This window comes from Oenanthe melanoleuca, chromosome 17 (genome assembly GCF_029582105.1).
Source record: "Oenanthe melanoleuca isolate GR-GAL-2019-014 chromosome 17, OMel1.0, whole genome shotgun sequence".
Classification (NCBI taxonomy): Eukaryota; Metazoa; Chordata; class Aves; order Passeriformes; family Muscicapidae; genus Oenanthe; species Oenanthe melanoleuca.
In genome coordinates, this window is record NC_079350.1 from 10,442,667 (window position 1) to 10,470,004 (window position 27,338).

At 60.7% G+C, this 27,338-nt stretch overlaps 3 protein-coding genes across 3 annotated transcripts; 1 reads left to right on the forward strand and 2 right to left on the reverse strand.

The window, feature by feature from the left end:
- Positions 1-1,444: 1,444 nt before the first annotated feature.
- NDOR1 (NADPH dependent diflavin oxidoreductase 1) lies at positions 1,445-16,089 on the reverse strand. Its single transcript, XM_056505014.1, has 15 exons — positions 15,959-16,089; positions 14,826-14,960; positions 13,406-13,483; positions 13,010-13,107; positions 12,202-12,300; positions 11,561-11,662; positions 10,861-11,067; positions 10,439-10,560; positions 9,306-9,526; positions 8,862-8,969; positions 8,094-8,208; positions 7,106-7,252; positions 6,522-6,640; positions 4,262-4,356; positions 1,445-1,598 (listed from the first exon to the last, which is right to left on the reverse strand). Exons 2-15 carry the CDS (start codon positions 14,958-14,960, stop codon positions 1,454-1,456), a joined length of 1,791 nt encoding a protein of 596 aa, XP_056360989.1. The 5' UTR covers positions 15,959-16,089; the 3' UTR covers positions 1,445-1,453.
- Positions 16,090-16,187: 98 nt separating this feature from the next.
- TMEM203 (transmembrane protein 203) lies at positions 16,188-17,014 on the forward strand. The gene has a single exon (XM_056505015.1). The coding sequence runs from the start codon at positions 16,356-16,358 to the stop codon at positions 16,764-16,766; it is 411 nt and encodes a 136-aa protein (XP_056360990.1). The 5' UTR covers positions 16,188-16,355; the 3' UTR covers positions 16,767-17,014.
- A 2,389-nt stretch (positions 17,015-19,403) lies between these two features.
- LOC130260147 (ectonucleoside triphosphate diphosphohydrolase 8-like) lies at positions 19,404-27,338 on the reverse strand. Its single transcript, XM_056505299.1, has 10 exons — positions 27,183-27,338; positions 26,556-26,700; positions 25,796-25,913; positions 25,038-25,188; positions 23,867-24,026; positions 22,443-22,673; positions 21,692-21,952; positions 21,256-21,366; positions 20,880-21,017; positions 19,404-20,566 (listed from the first exon to the last, which is right to left on the reverse strand). Exons 2-10 carry the CDS (start codon positions 26,679-26,681, stop codon positions 20,357-20,359), a joined length of 1,506 nt encoding a protein of 501 aa, XP_056361274.1. The 5' UTR covers positions 26,682-26,700; positions 27,183-27,338; the 3' UTR covers positions 19,404-20,356.

The window sequence follows — 27,338 nt, forward strand, 5'->3', positions numbered from 1 at the left end:
TGCACTGCCCCGGTACAGCCCCCAGAAAGGACCCTGCACTGCCCCAGTACAGCACCCCAGAAAGGACCCTGCACTGCCCCGGTACAGCCCCCAGAAAGGACCCTGCACTGCCCCAGTACAGCCCCCAGAAAGGACCCTGCACTGCCCCGGTACAGCCCCCAGAAAGGACACTGCACTGCCCCGGTACAGCCCCCAGAAAGGACACTGCACTGCCCCGGTACAGCCCCCAGAAAGGACCCTGCACTATCCAGTTCCCAGAACAGGCCCTGTGCTCCCCAAGTCCAACTCCCTGTCCCCCAGGTTTGTCCCTACTGGTCCCCTGGCTGGGCCACCTCTCCTTGGCATGTCCCACAAGCAGCTTGCAGGGCTTGCAAGTTTCCTTCCAGGTTTCCTTCCAAGTTTCCTTCCAGGTTTCCCTCCTGGTCAGTGCCCCAGATGAGGGGATGGTGGCACCAGGGTGATGATGGCACCAGCAGCTCTGCACTGGCCCCGCTGTCCCTGGCACATGGGGATGCTCAGCCCAGCCAGGGTCTGCCAGAGCTGCTCAGAGCAAAGCAGTGGGGTGGGGAGTCCCCAGATCCCTGTTCCCCCTCACTGTGGTGCCACAGTTGAGCAATGCCCCGGGCACTGCTCACCCCTGCAGGACCCCATGACTCGGTCGTGGGAGGGTGGCTGGGTCACAGGTGTGGCATGGCACTGCTGTCCCTTCCTGTCCCAGCCTGCTCCCAGGGAATGTCCCTGCTGACTCATGCCCTGGGTCCTAATTGCTATTTACACAGTGACACCCAGTTTGCTGAACTGGGGGAGGAAGGTGGTGGCGCTGGTCCCAGTGGGGCACGGGCAGGGCCAGGAGGGTGCACAGGCTGCAGGGAAAGGACTGGAAGCAGCGCCCAGGATGGGGTGGAGCAGAGATGCAGATGAGCAGGCACTCAGAAGCATGTAACTCAGCAGGAACTTGGAGCTCAGACCTCAGCAGGCTCAGGATGACGAACTGGCAGCAGAGGCTTCCTCCTGTGCCTGTCCCTGCTGGCCCCAGCCACTGGAGACAAGGGGAACAGGTCTGTCCAGGCAGCCTCTTCCTGCAGCACGCGCTGCTGAGTAATGCTGGGCTGGAGAGACTCCCGTGCAACACTTCCCCTTCCTCTGGCCTTGCCACCACTGCCACTGCCAGGGCTCCAGCAATGCCCTGGGTGCCACCCACCCCACACAGGGACCCCCGGGGCAGATCCCATGCCAAAGCCAACCAGCAGCACCCCCAAGAGAGCTCCAGCCCCTGCTCTGTGGGCTGTGGGCACAGGGAGCCAAACCCCCCAGCAGAAAGGGTTCCCCCCACTGCTATGGCCCTGCTGCTGTCAGGGAGGGGATGGTTGGGATAACCCCAGCCCAAGAAAGACACCAGATCCCTTTGCTAGCTCCTTTATTGAGGCTGTGGGAGGGGGAGGGGGAGGCAGGCTCACGACCAGGTTTCAGACTGGAAGCGCTGGGACCGTTCCAGGGCTGCTAAATGCTCCTCTGCTTCCGAGGGGGACAGGCCACCTTCCAGCTGCAGCACTGACTGCAGGGCCTTGGCCACTGCTGCTGGCATCTCCTTGGCATTCCTGGGGAGAGAGCAGGACACAGTGGAGGACAGCAGGAATAGTGGGGGCAGAGCAGCAGCCCCAGTGCTCAGGATCAGGAATCAGCAGTCCCTGTGGCCAAGCCCACCACAGGGCAGTGGGAACCTGCCTCATCCTGCCACAGGCTGCCTGGCACAGGGTAAATGACAGGCTTGAGAGGCAGCTCGGACCACTCCCTCTCCAGGGAGAGCAGGGCTGTTATCCACAGGGCTCCTCAGCACGGGCACGTGCAGGCAAACACAGCCATGGGCCACAGACCCTGGGGAAGGAGCATCCCAGGTCAGGAGCCCAAACACCAGCCCCACACAGCTCCATTTGCCAGCATCCTCATTAGAGAGACACAGACAACATGCCAGGGTTGGAATTTATCGGCAGGAGGGCAGGAACCTGTCCTTTCATCTCTGGAATCACTCAGTGTCAAACATGTCTGATCCTCAGCCGGGCAGGAGCAGCTGCTCCCATCCTGCTGCTGCCTGCTCTCAAGAAATCCAGAATGACTAGTTTGATGGTGACATTTGGAACCAAAGCCAGTTCAAACCTCAAAATCAGAGAAACGCTGGAGAAAACATTGTGCCCCTGCGTAGAAAATACCCAAATAGAACTCTGTGCTTTCAAGCACAATTATTTCTTAGGGGAAATCAGAAATTCAGACTTTTTTATTCCTGGAGAGAATTTCATTTGATGAACTGCCTGTGCGACAAAAAAAAAATCTAATAAAAAATTTCCCAGTCTGCTCCAATTGGCACGAGCAGCTGGCAACGTCCTTGCTGTTTCCCAAGAACAAGGCAGAATTCTGACTTGTGTTTGAAGCTGATTAACATCCCAAAATACCCAGAAAGAAGGTCTTCTTTTTTTGGAAGAGTCTGCATTGTTTCTGTGTCAGGCACTGATATGCAAGTACAAGATAATGGAGCTGGGCTTCATGATGGAAAACATGTCAAATAGCTTTTTTTTTCTTTTCAAAAAAAGAGACATTTTCAACCTTTTTGCCCCTGAGTGACACAAGTTGGAACGATGAGAGAGCAGATGCAGCTCTGGCTTCCCAGAGCCCACCTGGCCTAAGAAGGGAAGGCAGGAACAAGTGTCCCATGGCCCAGGGCTGCTGCTCAGGGTCACACAGCTCAGATCACTCCCCCTAGCTTTCTCCCAGTCTGGATGAAACTGTGAATTTGGGGGAAAGCAGGATCACCCACCTCCACTTTCCTGCCTGGCACCCCACTGACAGCTCAGTCTGTGGGCCAGGGAGGGGCATGGTGATCTTGGGAGCCTTTCTCCAGGGTTTGGGCTGCTCATGAAAGGAGGAACAGTGTCCTCTGCAATCAGCACAGTGTCACTTGTACAGGGAGGATGAGGCTCTCAGATCCCACCTGCCTAATGGGCTCAGGGACACCCCACACCAGGGACAAAGCCTACAAGAGGAGTCTTAGAGCAGCCCTGATGTCCAAAATCGCATCCTCATGGCCACACACAGTCTGCCATAGGGACAGCTGTGCAAGCCCTGCTCTTTACAGGACACTGATCCCCTTTGGGAATCTCCATCAGAACCAAAAAGCAGGAAACAGAATGGAAGGAGAGGATAAGGCCATGACCCAGCAGCTCAGCAGTCTCAGCATCTGGGCTGTGGATGGAGGCACAACCCCAAGTCCCAGGTGCTCCAAACCCCAGAGCCAAGGGCAAGAATGGCCAGTTTGAGCTGAGGCTCAGGAAGCCCCGAGCTGCAGCAGGGAAGGACAGAGTGGCACGGCCTGGCCTCCACTGCCCAGGAAGCAAACACACATCTTCTCCCAGGAATGCAGTGAGGCCAGTCTGGCCCTGCACAGTGCCAGGGGAGTTCCTGCTCTCAGGAAGGACAGGCAGGAAAACACTCCTGCAATTGCTGCCTGTGGGGAGAGCTGGGCCCAGGCTGCACTCCCAGGTCACGGGGTGCACACAGGCTCTGCCCAGTCCAGCAGCACAGAGCAGCTCCCAAGCCTCACCCTGGGCAGCAGAGAGCAGCCTCTCCCTGCAGGGCAGGCAGGTCAAGGGCTCTGCCCAGCACACAGCACAGAGCTCAGAGCGGAGCTCAGACACTCCAAACCCAAAGGCCAAGACCTCACCTTCTGGCCAGCAGCTCCAGCTGTGCAACCAGCCCCAAACAAGCACCTGGAGAGGGACTGTGCTGCCCAAGAAGACTGGCTGTGCTACAACAGGGCTTGTCCCTGCCCCAGGAGGCAGCTTTGTGTGCAAAGAGCCTGACAGAATGTGCCAAGGCTCACAGAGCTGCTCCTGAGCCCCAGCACCACTGGGGATCCTGCCCACACCAGTGGCCTGAGGTGCCACACAGGCCTTTTCTCCAGTTTCATCAGGTATGCTGGAGGAAAGGGCTGTGCAGGAGCCAGGCCTCTCCTGTGTGTGGATGTGCTGTGGCTCAGAGGCTGGGAAGGGCATTGGCTGGAGAAGCTTTACCAGTTCCAGCTGTGCCCCTCCTAATGGGGTATGGGAGCATCCCTCTCAGCCCAGGGCTCCTGGAGCAGGACACACAGACAGCAGGAATGGGCTGCCCCTCTGCAACAGGGGCTGAGCCCAGGAAATGTCTCCAGGTAGGTGAAGAAGCAGAAATGTGCAGCCCTGCTCCCCCAAGCCCTGCACAGAGGGCTCTCACTCACCCAGCCAGGTAGACATGAGCATTCCCAGTGCTCAGCAGCTCCCACACCAGCCTCCCATTCTCCTGGATGCGGTGCTGGACATAAACCTTCTCCTCCTGCAGGGAAAAAGGCACTGAGCCCACCAGCTCTGCAGCAGTCCCAGCTCCTGCTCTCAGGACTGTTCTCAGGGGCTGTCTGCAGGAGCTCAAGGCAGCACAGCCCCCTGCAACTGGAAGAACTGGGAGAAGCAGTTGCCCCCCAAACCCTTTGGGTGTCCACTGGTCAGGACCATGACCTGGGGAGGCCCTGTGAGGGTTTCCTCCTGCCCTCTTTCCCAGCACAGGCAGGGGAGGCTCTGTGGCAGACTGGGCCAAGTCTGCTACAGGACAGAGACCCTTCCCTGCACCCTTGACTGCTGGAGACCTGTAACAACCTGGAAGGACAGGAAGCTTGGAGGGACAGCCTCAGTCCCAGTCCCTGCCCCTCCACTGTGAGTGAGGGACTGGTGAGGACTGGCTTTGGGCACAGTACCCAGTAAAGGAGAGCTCCTAAAGGGTTAATTCACAAGACTTCAAGCACCCAAGCAACTGCCTCCAGCCCTGGCTCCTGCCCAAGATAACCCCATTGCCAACGTGCCTGAACTCACTGCTTGCCCAGAGGGCTCCTGTGACAAAGGTGACACTGTGATGAAGCCATGCCCAGTCCTGCACAGTGCTGAGCCATGGCACAGCCTCCTTCCCACACCCTGTCCCAAAGGCAGCCCAGCTCTCACTGTGGCTCAGCTCCTGCAGGCCCCTGTGTGGGAGCAGCCCTGTCAGCTCCAGCCCAGGCTGTCACAGGAGCTGTCTGTGGGTCCCACTGGCTGATGGCCCTGGAGTGCAGCTCAGCCTGGGCACTGTGACAGGGCACTGCCCTCAGCAGCAGCACAGCCAGCCTCAGCTTCATTAACACTAACGAGCTGGGTGCTGCCAGAGGCCCTGCCAGCCAGGCTGGGCTCCCAGGGGACCATGTGAAGACCTGGAAACCAGAGTGACAAACCAGGGTCACCATGGCTCAGGGCACCCACCAGGCTCAGACCTGCACTGTGGGGGGATGTGCTGGGACAGGGGTCACTGCAAAAGCAGAGTAAAACCTTTCTCAGCTATGGAGCATCCCAGCCCTCACCTGGCTCTTTGACAACAAACTCTCTGATGAGTTAAAGGCTGTGGTATCTCCTGAAGCCAAAAGCACAACAGCCCAGTGTGGCCCATCCCACCTGGCTGTGCTCACTCTCTGCCTTGGGGGCAGAGGACTCTGGTGACAAACTGCTTTGGCCAGTGCAGGAGCAGAGAGGGGACACTCCAATGGAAGCCCCATCTCTCCACAGTCAGCAAGAGCAGAAGGGTCTGGCTGCTCTCCAGATTCAGAGAGCAGCAGGTGCCCCTTCACTGGTCATCCAAAAATGCTCTGCAGTGCTGCTCCAGCTCATCACAGACTTGGACAGCCTTCACAGAAGCACCCAGCTCCTGCCTTACAAGTGAGTGGATAAAATTCACTGATAAAATTCTGTGAATTCATCTCAACACATGCACACAGCCAGGACAAAGGGCTGGGGCTGGTGCAGCTGAGCTACTGAGAGATCCCCATTCCCTTTTTATCACATCTTTGTTCCAAAGCCAGGCTGAGCTTTCAGTGCCATCAAGGGATAGTGAAACAGAAGGCAGTGAATAGATCCCCAGCTCAGGGAGCCTCTCTGGCAGCACTGCAGCCCCAAGGGGAGATGAGGGCTGCCCACCAAAGACACTGCCTGGGAAAGCAGGAAGCAAAGGGAGGGGCTGAGTTGCGGGTTCATATCCATGGGGATCTTTCCTCTGTATATCTGGGACTCAGAGAGAGCTGGAACAGAGGCCAAGCCCCTCAGCTTCAGCCAGGGCTCAGAGAACACCATGAGGAGGGTGGTACATAACCAAGAAGTTATTGCCTGGTGACCCTCCAAGAGGCCTGGGAGCCTTTTATCACTCACGTGGTCCAGCCAAACAAGGCTGGTTAGTGCCTTATCTGCTCTGCTGCTTTCCAGCCTTGTCCCAGCAATCTTTCCAGCTCAACTCAGCTAGACACGTCCCTGCAGGCAGGAGATCCTGACTAGCACTGAGGTGTGTGGGGGAGTGAGGTGCCCACTGTGCCACCTCACCAGACCCTTCCCAGGTCACGCCAACAGGTACAGGGAACAGACACACTAGCAGAGCCCCATCAGTGCTGCCTGAGATGCTCTTGTAGTAACCCTCCTCCTCTGGGCACTAACCTGGTCCCTGGAGAAGGCTGTGAAGAGTGTCAGGAGGCCCTTTGTCACCAGCTCTTCCCACTCTGCCTGGCAGTAGAAGTCCTTGGATTTGTGTCGGCAGCCGAAGAAGAGGCAGTTCCCTGCAGGAGCAGAGCAGCAGGGCAGTGCTGGGAGCACCCAGTGCTAGGCACTGCTGGTGCCACCTGGCTGACAGCCCCAGCCTGCACAGCCATGAGCCATGCCAGCATCAAGTCAAGTGACCTGTGGCAACCAGAGGCCCCTGTCTGCTGAAAAGGAGGAGGGAGAAAGTGTCCCCCAGGGCTGCCTGTTCCCTGAGTCAAGGGAATGAGGATGGGACAAGCTGCAGCAGCAGCTGGGCTCAGTAACCTGTGTTCACTCTCAGAGAGCCAAGAAAGAGCCTGACCCAACTCAAGGAGCTGCCCTGCAGAACAGCCTGTGAATAACTGAGCTCAGCCTGCTTTGCTCAACACAGCAAAGTCTGACCTGGTGGAACCCTCCTGAGCCCCCAGCCCATGCTTCCATGTGCTGACACAGGCCTGACTGAGCAAGAGGCATCCTGAGTGCCTGCCAGGACCACCCCTCACCTCTGTGTCCCAGTGCCACCCGCTCCTGTATGGCTGCTCGGAAAGGTGCCACCCCTGTGCCAGGGCCAATCATGATCACAGGGGTGGCAGGGTCAGCTGGGAACTTCATTCCTCCTTTCTTCACCCAAAGAGGCACCCGGACATCACCTGTGAAACAGAGAGACTGACAAGCATGACCCCACCCCCAGCACCCTGAGCCTGCCTGCAGAGGGTGAGTGGGCACCCAGCTCTTCCAGGGTTCTCCAAAGACACACACAGACCTGCCTCATCACCCCCTGGCACCAAGGGCACACTCTGTGTGTGTGTGAAAAGCACTTCAGCTGTCTCAGCACTGCCCCTGCAAGAACCTGAGTGAAGCCCAAAGCAAGGCAAGAGCCCCCAGCACACGGGCCGTGGGACAGCCCTCTCCTCACACAGCCTGTGCCAGGGAACACAGCGGTGGAGGCAAGCTGCAGATCCCAACCTGGCTGCATGTAAGAGAGGCCCTGAGGCTGCCAGAGCTCCAGGAGCATTTGGACAAGGCTCTCAGGGATGCACAGAGTGGGATTGTTGGGGTGTCTGTGCAGAGCCAGGGGTTGGACTTGATGATTCTTATGGGTCCCTGCCAACTCAGCTTTTTCTGTGATTCTGTGAAAGAAGGGAACAGCCTTCCCAGAGCTGTGGCTATGGGACTGGAGGTGCCCAGCAGTCAGAGTGCTACCAGCTCCAGGACACCAGGAGCAACCCACAGTGGGATAGGCAAAGCAGCTAGGAGAAATCCAGGAGTTGAGGGTAAGCTGCAGAGGAACACCGTGCTCTGATGAGGATGGGGGCAGTGAGGAAGGACAGCAGGACCACCCTGCCAAGCTAGTGTGCTTCCCATGGAGCTGGTGCTCCAGCCAGCCAGTTCCTGCACATGGTCAGCACCCACACAGCTCCATCCAGCCCGAGGGATGAGCACTGGGTGCTGTGGGAAGCACTCAGGACTCTCCCAGAGTCCAACACTTACCCTGCTCTGGGCTGAGAGAAGCCAGCCAGGTGGAGCAGAGCCCACGGCGGGGTTTGCTGAGCCGTGTCTTGTACCGCACCACAGCCACGAGGATCTGCATCCGCCCAGGATGGGCCTGTGGCACACAGCCCGTGTCACACCCCGCACAGCTCCTCACACAGCCCAGCACCTCCTCCAGGGACAAAGCCTGTGCCCAGCTGCCACCAGGCTGCCTGGACACCCATCCTTGTCTGGCACAGCCACTTACAATGGAGCTCAAAACCTTCCCAATGGGGAAGGGGTTTTCCTGGAGAAGCACTGCTACAGGAATACTCTGCACAGCTGGCAGCAGCGATGGTGACTGCCCAGCCCAAGAGGCTCCCGTGGAGGACAAATGCAGCCATGCATGGGCCGAGGCTGCAGGCAGCCGGGCCGGTCCCACTGCCACCTCCCGGCAGGAGCAGGGAGCAGCACTCCCCCTCACCCAGCTCCCAGGACACTCTGGTGGCACCACATCCCACTGCTCCCAGGGACAGCAACACCAGCCCTCTGAGGTGTACTGGGACAGTCCTGGCACTTGCAGGGCTGCAGGAGAGCAAGCCTCCTAGTCCAAAGGCTGGCCTAGCCCTGAAGTTTGCTTCTAGCACATCAGGCTGCTGCAGGCTCAGCACAGATCAGGGATTTGCTGGGCTGTGGAGGCTCCAGGAGACATCTGTACCCACAGTCAGCAGAGGCCCTGCCAGACCCTCTGTTGAGTCTGAAAGGAGGCCAGAAGGGCTGAGCTCTTACCAGCATGGAGGAGGCGATGGAGAAGGCACGGGGTCTGATGCGAGGGATGAGGTCCAGCAGGTAATGGGCTGGGATGGCACACGTGGTGTGAGGGAAATCCCACAGGGCCTGCAAAGCCAAGAGGGTGAGCCTTGGTGAGCCCAGAAGGCATCCTGCCTGCCCTTAGGGTGCCAGATGCTGTCCCACACAGCTGTGCCACGCTGTCCTCGGCCAAAGGCACCACACAGGGCACTTCTGAGCACCAGCCACCCTGTTCCACTGCCCTCTGCCCCCACCCCAAGCAGCACAGAGCCACCCAGGAGCCCACAAGGATCCAGAGCTGGTCTTAACGGAGGTGGAAATCCATGGACACTTCAGAAAGTGGGTGAAGTAGATTAAACTCCTAAGCCAAGAAAGGATGGCTGACTGTGCCCCCAGGGCAGGCCTGCCCTGCTCCAGCCCCACCTCCAGCGTGGTCCTGCGGGGCCGGTTGCAGTAGCTGTACAGCTCCTCCTGGCCCTGGGCTGAGCTGAACTCCTGCAGCTTCTCCCGCTCCAGCTCATCCGGGGAGAAGAAGGCCAGGAGCTCGAAGAAGGAGCGCCGTGGCACACAGGAGATGTCCAGGTAGTGTGTGACCAGGTACTGGATGGTGCAGGGCTGTGGCAGGAGAGGAGGAAGGGGTGTGCCTGCAAGGCAAGGCAGAGGGGACAGCTCAGGGCCAGCACCTGCATGCCTGCTGTCCCCAGAGCAGGGCAGCCCTGCTGCCTGCAGCACCACCATGTGCTACTGGAGCCAACTCCACCCGTCCCTGCTCCCACCATGGGCCTCCACTCACCCTGTTCTCCCCAGCTTGCTTTTCAGGCCCACAAGTTTGCAACAGAGGAAGTCTGTGGTGTTCAACTGCCCCTTACTTTTGGCAGGGGATTTGGGATAATGCCTTATCCACGTGGCTGCCACCCTGCCTGCACACAATGCAGCAGAAATAACCAACAGTGTCATGTGTCAGGCCTGTCCCTGTTTCCCACATCTCTCCCAAAGGTGTGAGAAGCAGCCTGAATTTCTCTTGGGTTTGCCTGCCAGGCAAAAATTCCAGCATGGACAGACATAGGGAAGATGGAGGTGGAATGGGCACTTAGGGGCCAGGAGAAAAACTCTCACAGTTCCACGAAGGCACCAAGAGCTCTGGGGGGCCTCCAAGGGGTTCCTCTGGTTGCTTGTGCTGGTTTGTGGCTGCAGGAGGGTACCCAGGGGGGGTACAGGCAGAGGGGGGAGATCTGCACACCCCATGCAAGGAAGCAAAGGATTCCCAGTTTGGGTCTGGGGCTGACAAGGCTACAGGATCCTCCCCACTCTGTGCTGGGGCTGCCAAGGCACAAGGCCCAGGTGGAGCCTGGCACTGCTGGATTCCTCCAGTCACACTGGCCCTGCACAGGATCCACACACAGAGCACTGGAGGGAAGGACAGGCAGGTGTCCTGTATCCACCCAACACTCCCAACCAGGTCTGCAGTAAAGGAAGAGGAGAGCTCCAGGCTGGGCCAGAGCTTAGGGGATGCCCTGTCTCAGCAGGAAGGGGAAGGAGAAGCAGGCAGGACCTACCAGGCTCCGTGGGCTCCAGCACAAAGTGTCTGTGTGGCTCCAGGCGCAGGAGCTGGCAGAACTGCTGCACATCTTCAGGGCAGTTCTGGGGCTGGATCATCACCACGTCCCCTGCACTGAACCTGGGGATGCAGGGGCAGCTGCCAAGCACAGCCACGGGACAGAGCCACAGGCACAGCATCACCACCCTGGCCAGCACCCACACCAGGGGAGGCAAATTCCCCGTGCCACCAACTGCTCTGCCAAGCAAGGGAGCTGGTCCATGGGCAGGATCCCCCACTCCATGGATGGGGACTTGCAGCAGGGACCATGACCACAAGACTGCAGCCTCAGGTATCAGTGAGGAAGGGCAGCAGAAGAGGAGGGCAGGCTCCAGGATGCTTGAGCTTGGGGGAGCTTGGGGGAGTCAGGAGAATGCTCACGTGATCCCTGAGCCCGCGATGTCAAACTCGATCAGCCGGACGTCCTGAAAGTGGGACTGGGCAGTGACCCTCTGGTTGGACAGCACGGGGGCAGAGAAGGGATGCAGCTCACAGGGAGCAGCCTGGGGGGCTGCCAGCTGCAGCACATCCCTCCTGGGCTGGGGGCAGTCCTCAGGCAGGTAGTGCAGGGTGTATTTGGGCGGCAGGCTGTGGGGAGGAGAGCAATGCAGCAGGGTTACCTCCATGCCACAGCTCCTCTGCTGCTGCAAGACCAGAGGCAGGGAGAGGCCTGGAGTGTCCCACTGTATCACCAGCCATTGTCCCTGTCCCCTGGAGCTGATCTGTGTCAATGGGAATGCAATGGAGACTGCCAGGAGGAGATCCCAAAGGCTCCAAAGGCAGGCAGGGGGAGGCTGGCTGGGCACACACACTCTGCCAGGGCCAGAGGCACATCAGGACAGCAAGGTGGGCAGAACCTGGCTGGGGCAGCTGTCACACCCCCCAGGGGACAAAGGGACACCCATCTAGAGAGAGATGGGCCACCTGTGGCCAAAGCACAAGGGGCACTGGGACACCAGAAGCTGTGTGGGGAGTGTTCCTGCTCTGAGCAGAGCACGTCTCCACTCTGGAGAACAGCCCAGGAAGCAGGGCCTTTCACCCCAGGCAGCCCCAGCAGCCCCTGCACACCCTCTGCACTCACCACACGTCGGGACTGATGATCTCAAGGCCAGGAGGGAGAGGATACAAGGCAAGGATCTTGTCCCATAAGGCCACGAGCCAGGGATCAACCACTGCATCTGGCCTGCAAGTGAGAAATGCACGCTGCAGCAACATCATCCCTTCAGGGTCAAGCCCTGCTACTCCTGCACGTGCCCAAGAACCATCCCCACAGTCACTCCACACCATTCCCTTCCAGCTTCGGGTCTGGGAAGAACCATGTTCTCAGCCATTCCAAGCACTCACTCACTCTCCAACCACCGACATTTCAAGAGGATCTCCAGCCCCTGAGCAGCACCTGTGTGCTCACTGAGTCCCTGAGCCATCCACAGCCTGTGCCCCATGCCAGGTGAGCACAGCTGAGGCTGCTGCAATGACTGCAGGCACAGGGCTGTGTGACACAGCCATGCCCTGCTCTGAACAGGCCTGGGGGTCATGGGACACCCTGGAGAAGCAGGTGGGCCAGGTCCTGGCACAGAGGGCTATGAGCAGAGATCAGCACATTCCCAGAGAGCTGCAGCAGCAGCCCCGTGGTGGGAGCAGCACACAGCCCTGCCATCAGCCCCAGGACAGAGCTGCAGGGCACCCGGGGACCCCCCTGCCACCCCTCCTCTGGGCTCTTACCCCAGGTCATGCTGGTCATCTCCCAAGGCCACTGGCAGCAGCGGGTTGCCCCCTAGCTGGAGCAGCCGTTTGTGCAGCTTCTTTGCAACGAAATTAAACCTGAGCAGAGAATAACAGAGGGCAGGGCTGCTCCAGCAGCACAGCAGGCACTGCCACAGCACCAGCACACGCTGCCAGGGCCACCAGAGCAGTACACAGGCAGAGCCAGCACTGTCACCTGGCCCATGCCCTGCCCAGCCTGTGCCCCAGCCTGTGCCCGTTCACAGAACCAGCTGGATGCCACTAGTTGGCCCTCACAGGCTGTGCCCAGGCCAGAGATGGGACAAGGAGAGGTCCACCTTCCTTTCAGGTCAGCTTGTAACCTGGTCCATAGAACATTTCTTTCCCTCCAGCCCCTCACTGCCCCACAGAGCTCAGGCACACCCATCCCTCCCACTACAGCTCTTTGAGGCACACAGGAACAATCTTCTGGGAGACACCTGGGACCAACAGGGCTGGCTGGCTGCCACCTCTGTCTGATGTCTCCTGCTGCCTTGGTCCATAGCTGTGATAAAACACTGACCCTCTGCAGCAAAGCATCCTTGGTGAGGCTGGGAGGAAAGAAAAGGGCAGAAACCTAATTCCTGAGGACTAGGAGGAACACGGTAGGGCAAGGATTTTTAAGGCTGGTCGGAATTACATTTTGTCTGAGCTGCTGCTCCAGAATCAACTCTGTCTCCCCTTACCCCCTTTGTTCTCCAGCCACTCTGCTCTCTACTGCAGTCAGAGCAGTGAGGAGCAGCTGCCCAGGAGCTGCAGAGCTGCTTACTTGGGGTAGGAGGAGTCCCCAAGGCCCAGCACAGCATAGTCCAGCTGGCACAGGGAGCCGGCAGGGAGGTTCTTCCGGAACAGGAACCGCCAGAACATCTACAAGGGACACAGCCAGCCAGTCCTGCTGCTGCCATGGCACCCTCCTGCCTGCTTGTGCCTGCACCCCTGCTCACCCACCCACTGGGGCCTCCTGGATCCCAGCAGAGTGGGGAGCATGGCTTTCTGCAGAAGTGCCCCCTGCAATCACCTCAGCAGCCTCCTGCTCATGTTCCCTGGGCTGTGACTGGTGCTGCTGTGAAGTTCCCCCAACAAAAATAACCCCTGCTCGAGCTGCCTCAGGAGAGAGAGCTCTGCAGCAGGAACATAAAAGCAACAGGACAGGAGCATGTCCTACCTTCATGTTGTCAGGAGGGTCTCCCTGGCCGGTGGTTGCACACACAAACACCACCAAAGGCTCATGGATGAGGTTGGCCTGTGGAAATAAACACGGCACAGTCAGGTCAGCAGCCTCCAAACTGCTCTGGAGCCAGGCTGGTACAGCTGGGGGTATTCAGTCTGGGGAAGAGAAGGCTCAAGGGAGACCTCAGAGCCCCTCCCAGTGCCTAAAGGGGCTCCAGGAGAGCTGGAGAGGGACTTTGGACAAGGGATGGAGGGACAGGATGAGGGGGAATGTCCACAAGCTGAAGGAGGGCAGGTTTAGGTCAGATATCAGGAAGAAATTCTTCCCTGTGAGGGTGATGAGGTTCTGGCACAGGCTGTCCAGAGAAGCTGTGAGTGCCCCATCCCTGGAAGTGTCCAAGGCCACGTAGGACAGGCTTGGAGCAGCAAGCCTGTCTGAGCTCAACAGTGTTCAGACAACACTCTCAGGGACAGGGTGGGATTGCTGGGGTGTCCTGGGCAGGGCCAGGAGCTGACTCGATGATCCTGATGGGCTCCTCCCAACTCAGCTTGCTCCACGATCCTGTGGGGCTGCTGGGGATGGAGCAGGAGCAGCAGTGCCCAGAGCAGAATGCCCAGAGCAGAATGCCCAAAGCAGAGTGCCCAGAGCAGAGTGCCCAGAGCTGAATGCCCAAAGCAGAATGCCCAGAGCAGAATGCCCAGAGCAGAATGCCCAGAGCTGAATGCCCAAAGCAGAATGCCCAGAGCAGAATGCCCAGAGCTGAATGCCCAGAGCAGCAGTGCCCAGAGCAGAGTGCCCAGAGCAGAATGCCCAGAGCAGAATGCCCAGAGCAGAGTGCCCAGTGCTCAATGCCCAGAGCTGAATGCCCAAAGCAGAATGCCCAGAGCAGAATGCCCAGAGCTGAATGCCCAGAGCTGAATGCCCAGAGCAGAGTGCCCAGAGCTGAATGCCCAGAGCAGCATGCCCAGAGCAGAGTGCCCAGAGCAGCAGTGCCCAGAGCAGAATGCCCAGAGCAGAATGCCCAGAGCAGAGTGCCCAGAGCAGCATGCCCAGAGCAGAATGCCCAGAGCAGAGTGCCCAGAGCAGCATGCCCAGAGCAGCAGTGCCCAGAGCAGAATGCCCAGAGCAGAATGCCCAGAGCAGAGTGCCCAGAGCTGAATGCCCAGAGCAGAGTGCCCAGAGCTGAATGCCCAGAGCAGAATGCCCAGAGCTGAATGCTCAGAGCTGAATGCCCAGAGCAGAGTGCCCAGAGCAGCATGCCCAGAGCAGCATGCCCAGAGCAGAGTGCCCAGAGCTGAATGCCCAGAGCTGAATGCCCAGAGCAGAATGCCCAGAGCTGAATGCCCAGAGCAGCATGCCCAGAGCAGCATGCCCAGAGCAGCAGTTACCCAGGGCAGCCCCCGTGCCCCCTCACCACGTCACAGCTGTCCAGGGCCTCCACTCGGCACCGCAGGTGCCGGCGCTTGGCTTCTCTCCCGATCCTCTCCGCCGTGTCCTGAGCTGTCCCAGTCTGGCTGCCAAAAAGCACAAGGAGTCTCCGTTCTGCCATCTGCAAGACACCAGCATGGAAGTCACCAGAGGGAAGGGACAGGAGGGCAGGCAGAGCTGGGGCCAGTGACCCCAGGCTGAGCACCTCCCCAGGGGCTGACACAGCACCCAGCCAGCACAGGGATGGTGAACAGCTGGGATTCAGCAGTGGAATTCAAGGCTCCCAGGCTCTCTTCCCACCCCTCTGCAGCACTGAACAGGTGATCCCATGTCCCAACCAAGAGGATAAGCATGGACACTACTGTACTCCTCATCCCCCCAGCCAGGACAGGAGAGGGACTAAAATCCACATCCTGCCCTGCTGAACTGTGCCCTCATCAGCACGGGGTGAGTGCAGCCCTGGGACTGGCTGCTCCCCAATTCTGGGTGAAACCTTCCTGGGAATCCTCCCTCACCTGAGGGGGCTGGGGCAGAGTCTGGAGGCTCAGGGACAGACAAAGGGGTGACCACATACAGAGCTCTCAGCCAGGCTCTGACAGAGCAAGGGCCCAGCCTGGAGGGAATCTAGCCCTGGGAGCTGTCTGAGCTGCAAACAGCTGCTATCACCACGTGCCCAAAGAATGATAATAAATTAAATAAAATTTAATAATATTAATATTAATAAAAAACTGCAGGATCCCAGACTCGTTTGGGGACCTTAAAGCCCATCCCATTCCATTCCCTGCCATGTGCAACTCCCACTGTCCCGGGCTGCTCCAGCCCCAGTGTCCAGCCTGGCCTTGGGCACTGCCAGGGATCCAGGGGCAGCCACAGCTGCTCTGGGCACCCTGTGCCAGCCCTGCCCACCCTGCCAGGGAACAATTCCTGCCCAATATCCCATCCGGCCCTGCCCCTGGCAGTGGGAGCCGTTCCCTGTGTCCTATCCCTGCATCCCGTGTCCCCTGGAGCTCTCCCGGAGCCCCTTCAGGCCCTGCAGGGTCTCCCCGGGACTCTCTGCAGGAGAGCACCCCCAGTCCTGGGGCCAGGCCTGGCCAGGCCCGGCCGCTCTGCGGGACTCACCACGGACCGGCCCCATCCCGCTGCTGGCGTCACCACTGTGCGACAGCTCCAGTGACGTAATCATCCAGGCTGAGGCGCCGGCACTCCCCGCCTGATGACGTCACCTGACATCGCCTCTCCCCGTGACGCCATCGCCCCGCGCCGCCGGGCCGGGCCGGGCCGGGCCTGGTGCCGGTGCCGGTGCCGGGTCAGGGGCTGCGGTTGGTGCCGGTGCTGAGGCCGGGCCGGGCCTGGTGCCGGTGCCGGTGCCGGGTCAGGGGCTGCGGTTGGTGCCGGTGCTGAGGCCGGGCCGGGCCGGGCCGGGCCTGGTGCCGGTGCCGGGTCAGGGGCTGCGGTTGGTGCCGGTGCTGAGGCCGGGCCGGGCCTGGTGCCGGTGCCGGTGCCGTAGCCCCGGACGATGCTGTTCTCGCTGCGCGAGCTCGTGCAGTGGCTCGGCTTCGCCACCTTCGAGATCTTCCTGCACGGGCTGGCGCTGCTCGCCTTCTCCGTGCTGCTTGTCCTCAAGGTGGACGGCGCGGCCGCCGCGCTCTCCTGGTGGATCGTGTTCGTGCCCTTCTTCGCCGCCGACGGGCTCAGCACCTACTTCACCACCATCGTGTCCGTGCGGCTGTTCCAGGACGGCGAGAAGCGCCTGGCGGTGCTGCGGCTCTTCTGGATCCTCACCATCCTCAGCCTCAAGTTCGTGTTCGAGATGCTGCTGTGCCAGAAGCTGGTGGAGCACACTCGGGAGCTCTGGTACGGGCTCATCATGTCGCCCGTCTTCATCCTGCTGCAGCTGCTGATGATCCGGGCGTGCCGCGTGAACTGAGCCCGGCCCGGGGCCGCTCCCCGCTCCCGGCGCTGCTCCCGGCGCTGCTCCGTGCGGACGGGCGGGTGCCACAGGCTGCCACAGGGGCAGTGCCCCGGCTCGCGGCCGGCTTGCAGAGCATCACGTTTCTCCAAAAGCTGCACATCCCTGTTTGTTCTCCCTCAGCTCCCGCACTGTCCTGTGCTGCGAGTGCGTGCCGGGCTGGGTGTGACAGTTATTTTATTTTAGAATAAAAATGTGTTGAAGGATTTGGCTTATTTATAAAATTCTTTTTGCCTAGAAAGCAGTTGTACCTAAAACTGCTGCCTGGAGGATGGAGGGTTCCAGGTACAGCCCAGACTCTTGCCCTGCCCTTCCCAGCAGCTGCCTCATGGATTTCCATCTGCCCCCTCACCTCCCTGAGCACTTCATACTTCAGTATGCTGACAGGGTTCTGTAGGGTCACGTTGAGATCACTGGTGTGTGTATTTTTGAACAGGAATATGAATTATCTTTGTGTTTCACTGCATTTCCTAAATCTGGAAATGGGGCCATGGGGAGGGCAGGAGTGTGCACAGCTGGTGCTGCTTGTGAAGCGGGGGGGTCTCACTGAGCCCCAGCTCCGGGGTGCAACACTGCCCTCAGAGCCCCCAGATAACAGGAGGAACTCAGTATTTCCTGTGGAAGTGCAGACCAGTGTGTGAAGTGCCACTGTCATGGGGACACCCAGAGTGGGATTGTTGGGGTGTCTGTGCAGGGCTGGGGGTTGGACTGGATGATCCCTGTGGGTCCCTTCCAGCTCAGGAGATTCTGTGGTTCTTGCACACCCTGAGATGGATCTGCACCTGCCTGAAGGTGATCTTCAGCTCCTGTTTCATGTTGGGATGCAATCTCCCAGGGCTTGGTGTCACCTGCCCCAGGTGCTCAAGTTAATCCACGTGGAGCCTCTCAGTGGCTCCCCTGAGCCAAGGACATGTCCCCTGGGAGGTGGCAGCCGCTCCTTGTCTCCTCCAGCCCACGCCCCTCTCGCTGTGGTTGTGCCACATGCCCCTGGTCACCCCGAGTGCACAGCCACGGGTGTTCATCACCTGCTGTCACAGGAGCGTCAGCAGCAGCCACAGGGTCACTGCTGCGGGGCTGGGTGGGGGCCATGGGGTGGCAGCTGCGTGGGGTCAGTGTCTGCTGCAGCGCTGGGGAACTGGAGCTGCAGCAGCTGAGGGACAGCAGAGGAGCAGGACAGGCAGCAAAGCCTCTGAGTCAGGAGGGGACACTCATGGAGTGGCCCTGGGGACCCAAGGTGCCTTTGGACACTCCCACAGCTCCCAACCACCAACTAATTAATAAACTAAGGAAGGGGCTCATCAGCCCCAGAGAAGATCAAACAGGTGATGACATCCCTCAGACTTGCCATGACACTGCACAGGCACGGAGCCCTTTCCTGCTGGTGGGGCTGCCTGGGCCGTGAGTCCCAGCTGACACCAGCCCTGTCACGGGGGTGTGGTGTCCAGGACAGGGGGACATGCCCCCCGTGCCACATCCCCCGTGTGCCACATCCCATGTGCCACCCTCCTCACCTGACGTGGCTGTGCCAGTGTTCTGCTGCTGCCTTGGAGACAAACCAGTGGTCAGTCAGCGTGTCTCAGCTCTGCTCCGAGGTAAGGCAGCTTCCCTGGGGTGTGTGGGGACACACAGGTGCCACAACACTGAGCAGTGGCACTGCTGTGCTGCCCTGGGGGGTGCTGGGGTGGCGGGATGGTCTGGCAGCCAGGACCCAGTGGGTCTGGAGCCTGTGGGACTGGAGTGTGTGGGACTGGAGCCTGTGGGACTGGAGCCTGTGGGACTGGAGCCTGTGGGACTGGAGTGTGTGGGACTGGAGCGTGTGGGACTGGAGCCCTGTGGGACTGGAGTGTGTGGGACTGGAGCGTGTGGGACTGGAGCCTGTGGGACTGGAGCCTGTGGGACTGGAGTGTGTGGGACTGGAGCCTGTGGGACTGGAGTGTGTGGGACTGGAGCGTGTGGGACTGGAGCCTGTGGGACTGGAGCCTGTGGGACTGGAGTGTGTGGGACTGGAGCCTGTGGGACTGGAGTGTGTGGGACTGGAGTGTGTGGGACTGGAGCGTGTGGGACTGGAGCCTGTGGGACTGGAGTGTGTGGGACTGGAGTGTGTGGGACTGGAGCCTGTGGGACTGGAGCCTGTGGGACTGGAGCGTGTGGGACTGGAGCGTGTGGGACTGGAGTGTGTGGGACTGGAGTGTGTGGGACTGGAGCCTGTGGGACTGGAGTGTGTGGGACTGGAGTGTGTGGGACTGGAGCCCAGGGCTGGGTCTGTGCTGCTGAGCACAGTCCCCTCTACAGCTGCAGAGGAACAGGGTCTGCTTTTCCATGAGCATAGCCCCCAACAGACAGGCACTGGCTGAGCTGTCCAGAGGAGCTCCACTCCCATGGAGACACAATGGATCAGCCTGCAGAAGCATCAGCCAAAGCTGTGTGCCTCCTGCCACCTCACTGCCTGTCACAGACGTGGCTTCATCCCAGCAGCTGGCCATGGGGCAGTGGAGGGCCAGCCTGGCCATGGGGCAGTGCCCCAGTGCCAGCCTGGTGGGGCACAGTGCAGGCAGCTGGGGACAGGGAGCTCCATGGAGTGCTGGCTCATGGAGTGGATGACTCATGTTCTTGTTTGCACTCTCACAGTGAGAAGACCTTTGGTGTCCCTGTGCAATGCTGGGCACCTCACAGCTCACACCTCATGCAAATAAACATTGTAGAAGGCAGCCCATGGGGAGATCCCTTTGCTCCTTTGCTCCCAGATCATTGTGGTTTTATTACTTCTGTCTCCCAAGGAATGGCTGGTGATGACGGAGACTCAGGGGAGAGGCAACAAATCTATGGGAGGTTCCCTGGAGACACGGAGGTGTCTGCTGGACCTTGGAGTGGAGCCAACAGGGCACCAGGACAGGTCTTTTCCTTCTCAGAGGAGGTGTCTCAACTCACCCATCACTTGGCTGTGAGTGGGACTCCCCAGAAACATAAGGGCGGCCCTGGGAGCTGCCTCTGCCCAGCAGAGTTCCCAAGTCACCCTGTGCTGGAAAGGGAGGATGAGCTGTCTGCCAGGCACAGGGCAAGGGGTGCAGCTGGGCTGGAGAGGAGGGGCTGTGCCATCCCCCAGTCCTAGGCACAGCCCTGTCCACCAGGCCAGTGCCCCCACACCCCCACTGCCCAATGCCACGGCCCCTGGGGCTGGTGCAGACCCCGGCCCTGGGATGGGGCAGGACGTGTGTGTCTTGTAACCAGCCCTGTGACAGTCCCACTGCTGCCAGACCCCCCTAATCCCCATCCACAGCCATCCCACAGCACAGTGGTCCCCAGCCCCAGTGCTGAGCCCCTGCCCCACATGGCCAAGCCCTCCCTCCTGGAGCATCTCCAACCAGCGCAGGGAAAGGAGAACTGGAGAGCACACGGCTACAAGGAGGCTGTTTTACAGCTCACCAGGCCAGGACTCAGGGCCCCCCAGCACAAGTCCTCTGGGCACACAAGGGTGATTCCTGGGAAGCAGCTCCTTGCAAAGGTGTGGCAGCAGGACTCAGTGGCCTCCCAGCCTCTGGAGGCAACAGCTACAGCTGTTCATAGCCTGAGGAGCTTCTCTGGTAGCACATGGCTGTGAGCAGGCAGAAGGTGAGGATGAGCATGATGGCCAGCAGAACTGTGGCTGCTATCCAGATTCGTCTTGGGAGCTCTGTGACTTCTGTGAGAGGCTCTGAGGGGATGATGTTGGTGAGACTGAGCATGCAGCCCAGAGTCCAGCCCACATCTACGTTAGCAACCTGCACAGACAGGAAAGAGGGATGGAAAAGGCTGCAAAGTACCAGGCAAACTAGAGGAGAGCTTGCACCCCCAGGTCCTGCTCCACAACCACCATTTCTGTGCCCATCTTGGGCTGCAGGAGCAGTGCAGTGACATAAACTGGGAGAGCACCCAGGGCCAGGCCAGATGTGCCAGCAGCTGTGTGAGTGCAGCTCAAGAGCTGTGCTGGGTACGGGCAGTGGGGCTGTGCTGCCCCATCCCAGCAGCAGGGTGGGCACAAGGCACTTCAGAGCACAAAGTGTGGAAGCTGGGGGCTGCCAGATACTGTCCTACCTGCTGGACAAAGTGGATGTTAGGCCATGTTGTGCTGTTGAATTTGTAGCCCTGCAGGAGAAGGGTGAGGGTGTAGGAGCTGGCTGGGCAGGCGTCACGGAGCTGCCCCCTGCTCGCCGTGGGGAACAGCCCCTGCACCTGCAGAGAGGGGAGACAGGGATGGACACAGAGCAGTGCTGGACGTGCCCACACTGGGGAACTGGGAGAGCAAGGACACCCCAGGGCGCTGCAGGCTGTTCTCCCATCTCTTTCCAGGTGCAGAGACCTTTCTGCTCCTCCTGGCTCTCTACAACTGACCACAGCAGAGGATGGGCTGTGGATGAGCCTTCAGGCTGCCCAGTGCCCAGGGGAAATGTACTCCTGGGCAGAATCTCACCTGTTCCCAGCTGCTGTTGCAGATCTGCCAGATGGTGGCATTGACCAAGCTCAGGGACTGCCCTCCTGTCAGGTTCAGAAAATGAAGGTTGTGATAAAACCCTGAGAAGGCCTGTGGGTACCAAGACCAAAGGTGACAGATTAGTGAAGCGTTCAGGCCACTGATCCCCACCCCATGCAGGGGTCCCTGTAGGGCCCTGCTCAGCACTGCAAGGTGCTGGCAGTGACCCTGTGGGAGTGCTCCCAGATGGACAGGGAATGGGGCTGAGAGAGCAGAGGCCTGGGGCTGCCTGGCACAGATCAGCACACTGCGTCACCATGTGTCACCAAAACCCAGCTCCCAGGGCTGGCACTACCCAGACACTCTGTAGGGCAGTTTTCCAGGGGCTAACCCCAAACTCCCATTGTCCCCCCCGGCGCGGGGCAGAGCTGCTTACGAGGAACTGTCCCCGCACGGGGGGCTGGTACACCCCATTGAGCCCGCACGGCCCCCGCGCCCCGCAGCTGGAGCTGAAGAGTCTCTGCACGGCCGCGCCACACGCGCCTGGCTCCCCTGTCCCCGTCACCCTGAGCACCAGGCCGGGGCTGGCTGAGCCTGGCGCGTGCACACAGGGGCTGTCGTAGAGCTCTGCCACCGTCAGGTTCTCCTGGTACCCACGGGGGTAGCAGGGGTGGGAGATCTCAGCACTGGAGCTGGCCTGGAGAGAGACACAGCCATTAATGGGGCTGCCGTGCCACTGAGCCCTGTCCCACAGCTCGTCCCAAAGCAGCACCTACACCCCAGGAGGGCTGCATGCATCCCACCCGTGAGCTCCCGGAGCACCCCCGCCTCCCACAGCACTGGGCTCTGCCTCTGTCCCAGCCACGTCTGCAGGGACTGTGCTGGAAACCTCTCTCTGGGCAGAAGTCAGGCAAGGCCAAGAGAATGGTGACAGCAAAATCCTACACGTACATCTGGGCTCAGGAAATGACAAAAAATGCCACTGCATGTCAAGATGAGGGCAGAAGGGAGCCCTGGCTGGCAACAACCACCACCTGCCACCCAAATGAGGCAAGTTTTTGCTTCCCTAGATAAAATCCAAGCCTCTCACAACTCCCAGCTCTTTGCCCACACGCACACCCAACACTGCAGGGGGAGATGTGCCATGGCCCTGGGAGGTGGCTGAGCAGCCCCCGTGCCCCCTGCACCTGGTGCAGAGCTGCCAGCAGCATCTTCAGGGCCTGGCTCTGCCCGTAGCACAGGTAGCTGTGGCTGTACAGGGAGTAGTTGGTGCCGTAGAGCCGGAAGAACACGGACGTGTTCCTGTCCTCCACAGGCCCCCCGGGCTGGAAGGTGATCTGCGTCGAGGCCCCGCCAAGGTCCAGAGCTCCCAGAACCTCGGTGTCCTGGGGCTGTTCCCACTTCTCTGCAAACGAGAACTGGCCCAACACACAGCAAGAGTAAGGCTGAGCTGCGGGCACTCGCACTCACACTCACACTCGCACTCACACACTCACACACTCACACTCACACACACTCACACACACTCACACACACTCACACACACTCACACTCACACTCGCACTCACACTCACACACACTCACACACTCACACACACACACACTCACACACACTCACACACTCACACACACTCACACACACACACACTCACACACTCACACTCACACACACTCACACACCCACACACTCACACTCACACACTCACACTCACACTCACACACTCACACACACACTCACACACTCACACACACTCACACACACTCGCACTCACACACACTCACACACACTCACACTCACACTCACACACACTCGCACTCGCACTCACACTCACACACACACACTCACACACACTCACACTCACACACACACTCACACTCACACTCGCACTCACACTCACACTCACATGCACACTCACACACACTCACACACACTCACACACACTCACACACACACACTCACACACACTCACACTCACACACTCGCACTCGCACTCACACTCACACACACTCACACACTCACACACACTCACACACACTCACACACACTCATACACACTCACTCACACTCACTCACACTCACACACACTCACACTCACACACACTCACACTCACACTCACACTCACACTCACACTCACACTCCCTTCTCTCAAGGAGTTTTGTGCCCAAAGCCCCAGAGGCACCTTCCACGTGCTCCTGGCTCCTGTTTCACCCCTGCCTGCCCACATCCTCTTCAACCCCCAGACCCCTCCATGGAGCACTGAGCCAGGGCCTCTTGGCTGCTGCACACCTGCTGGACCCAGACACTCTGAGCAGGGAGAAAGGAATGCTGTCACCCAGAGGCTGATACCACTGCCATATCCTTGGGATCCCAAAATCCAGCCGTGTGTCAGCACACGAGAGCACAGGGCCAGGCTGAGATGGACGCCCAGATCCTGTTAATCACATGAATGGGCTTGAATCTGCAGCCCACGGCCACAGGGGACATTTGCTGGGGTGACCAGTGCCCCAAAGCTCCGCTCTTCCCTCCTCTGCAAATAAGGAAATGTGGCTGCAGCTCCGACAGGGACATTCTCCCCACGCCCCCTGCCCTGCCCTGTCCCCGAGCTGCACCTTGACCAGTGTCTGCAGCAGGTAGTTGACAGTGATCCAGCCAAAGGAGCCCTCCTCGCTGCCCGTCAGGATCCGAGCGCCGCGGAAATCCACAGGGTACTGCCCAATGGCCTTGGACACCTCGGCAAAGACCTGCTCGGCCTTGCTGCTGTTCTGCGCCCTGCCAGCCAAGGCACAAAGCTCAGCTGCTGCAGGCCTGGCTGGCAGCTCGGGGAGCCAGCGGCGCCCGGGCACCCCGGGCTGGGCGCACAGCGATGCTCTGCCCATCCCCACGGCCCGGCCGGCAGCCCCTGTGCCCAGCCCCTGTGCCCAGCCCCTGTGCCAGCCCCTGTGCCCAGCCCCTGTGCCCAGCCCCTGTGCCAGCCCCTGTGCCCCAGCCCCTGTGCCAGCCCCTGTGCCCAGCCCCTGTGCCAGCCCCTGTGCCAGCCCCTGTGCCCAGCCCCTGTGCCCAGCCCCTGTGCCAGCCCCTGTGCCCAGCCCCTGTGCCCAGCCCCTGTGCCCCAGCCCCTGTGGCCGTACCAGCCCCTGTGCCCAGCCCCTGTGCCCCAGCCCCTGTGGCCGTACCAGCCCCTGTGCCCAGCCCCTGTGCCCCAGCCCCTGTGCCCGGCCCCTGTGCCCAGCCCCTGTGCCCAGCCCCTGTGCCCAGCCCCTGTGCCCCAGCCCCTGTGCCCAGCCCCTGTGCCCAGCCCCTGTGGCCCAGCCCCTGTGGCCCAGCCGCTGTGCCAGCCCCTGTGCCCAGCCCCTGTGCCAGCCCCTGTGGCCCAGCCCCTGTGCCCAGCCCCTGTGCCCGTGCCAGCCCCTGTGCCAGCCCCTGTGGCCCAGCCGCTGTGCCAGCCCCTGTGGCCAGCCCCTGTGCCAGCCCCTGTGCCCAGCCCCTGTGCCCAGCCCCTGTGCCCGTGCCAGCCCCTGTGCCAGCCCCTGTGCCCAGCCCCTGTGCCCAGCCCCTGTGCCCAGCCCCTGTGCCCAGCCCCTGTGGCCGTGCCAGCCCCTGTGCCAGCCCCTGTGCCCAGCCCCTGTGCCCAGCCCCTGTGCCCAGCCCCTGTGGCCGTGCCAGCCCCTGTGCCCAGCCCCTGTGCCCAGCCCCTGTGCCCAGCCCCTGTGGCCGTGCCAGCCCCGGCTCTGGCGCAGGAGCGCCGGGAGGGCGGCAGTGCCGGCCTGGCCGTGCCCGTACCTCAGCAGCCGCATGCCGGCCGTGGCCCCCAGGTACGTGGGCGTCTCCCGCTGCTGCTCGGCCGGGATGACCTGCATGGCCTTGTCCAGGCAGGGCTTCAGGCTGGCGCCAGCCCCCGCGGGGTCGTCGGCGTAGCTGGAGATGCCGGGTCCTGCCAGGGAACCGGGGATGGAGAGAGCCCAGGGCTGCCCCGCAGGGACAGCACAGCAGGGGACATGTCCACCATTCTCCAGGGAGCTCTACTGTGCCTGCTCAGACACACCCAGATGTCCCAGCCATAGCCCCAGTCCTGCTCCTTGGGAGCATCACAGATACCAAAATGCAAACTGCTGCCCCTGGGAGATGTCAGGCAGCACCTGAGTGGAGACACTGGATTGCTCAGGACATGTGCTGAACTTTTGGGAGGCCCTGCAGGCACACAAAGTTGCACTAATGAAAGAAGGTGTAAACAGATGTGGTAAGAAGAGTCAGGGAAGCTGAGGCAGGCAAGAAGGAGCAAACTGCACATCCATCATCCCCAGCTGTGAGGTGATGAACATCTGGACAGGAGTGGCTGCAGGACCTGAGCAAAGTGGGGGCCCAATCCCTCCCCCACCTCTGCAGACTATCCCCTGACCCTTTCCTGTGGTTCCTCACAGGGCAATCTCCCTTCAGCCCAAAGCAGGCTGAAAGACTGGGATCAGTGATGGTGCTGTGAGAGTTTGGGACAGCAATCCAGGAGACTGGAAGAGAGGGAGAACAGACCCCAGCACACTCACCGGACACAGAGCAGGCCTCCACCTGGGAGACGATGCCGGTGCCGTTCTCCTTGTGCGCCGGCCACCGGTAGATGTAGAGGGACGTGTGTGTGGAGCCAGCATCGAACACCAGACCGTACTGGGGAGGCACAGGGGACACGGGGTCACAGCTGCCTCGGGGCTGCACCAATGCCACGGGGGTTTCTGAGAGCTCCTGCTTCCCTGTGTGGCCATGAGCAGCAGAGGTCTGCACATCCACCCTCCCTTCTGCAGCCCTGCTCCATCTCTAACGGCCCCGGGTTCGCCACTCCAGCGAGTTACAGCTCAGCAAGGACGTGCAGGTCAGCGGGGTGAGCTGCAGAGCAGGGAGGCACCCAGGCACGGCCCAAAGGGCTCAGGCTGCTCCCAGGCCTTTGGCAAATCTCACAAAACCTGACAATTTTTAGCAGATCAACTGCAGAAAGCAGTAGGGGAGAGACGTGTAAACCCAGCAGGTGACTTGGATGTCTGAAAACAGGGAAGAGAGTGCCTGTGGTGGCAGATGGAGCAGTCCTGGAGAGAAGGCTGCACTTCTCTCTTCCATCCTTAGCAAGTAGCCAGGACCGTGGTTTGGGGGAGGTTGATCTGCCCAGAGCCACCTTGATGAGGCTAAGTCCTGAAAAGCTGAGCTGGCTATGGGAAAACCTGCAAGCTGAAAGGAAGGCAGGGCTGATGGGAGAATTCGAGGTGGAAAGGGGCTGGTGGCATTCCCAGGCTCCCCCAGGTCTCACTGGACACCTACTTTGATCCTGGTAGGAAGGACAGCATTCTTTGCCGGGATCAGGACCAGGACGAAGACGGCCACGGTCAGCAGCCCCAGCGCGGCCGCCGAGCCCCAGCCCAGCACCCTGAGCAGGCGCGGCGACATCGACAGGCTTTGGGGAGGTCTGTGGAAGGGATGGATTTGGGAGGGGTCACTGGGCAGGGACGGTCTTTGGGAGGTCGCGGGGAGGCTGGTCTCTAGGAGGAGGGTCTGCATGGGGACTGCGGGGAGGGGCGGCCTTTGGGAGGAGGGCCTGGGGGAGGGATGGTCTTTCGGAGGCGGGTCTGGGGGGGTGGGATGGTCTTTGGGTGGAGGAAGTGCGTGAGGGATGGTCTTTGGGAGGATCTTCGGGACGTGGGGTTTTTGGGAGGGTCTGTGGGAAGGAAGGGACTTTGCCAGAGCCGCCCCAAACCGCCTGCCTCTGCCCTGAGCCTCCAGCCCCTCCAGGGGTCCCCTTCCCCCTGCAGCTCGTGGTTCCCCCGACCCCCTAAGTGACCCCCGGCACACGAGGTGGGCGCGTGGGCAGACCATGAATTTTTCTGGCCCGAGCCGCCGGGAAGGGGCAGGGGCGAAGCTCCCGCCTGCCGCGGTCCGGCCGTCCCGTACCTGTGCCCGGAGCCCCGTCCGTCCCTCCGTGGGGCGGCGATGGGGGCACAGCCCGTTCCCCGCCGGCTCCGGGCCCACCCCGGCCGAACAGAGCGAAGCGAAAGCGAAGCTGAACCGCTCTCGGACGTCCGGGTCCGGCCCCGGCCGGGGCGGGCT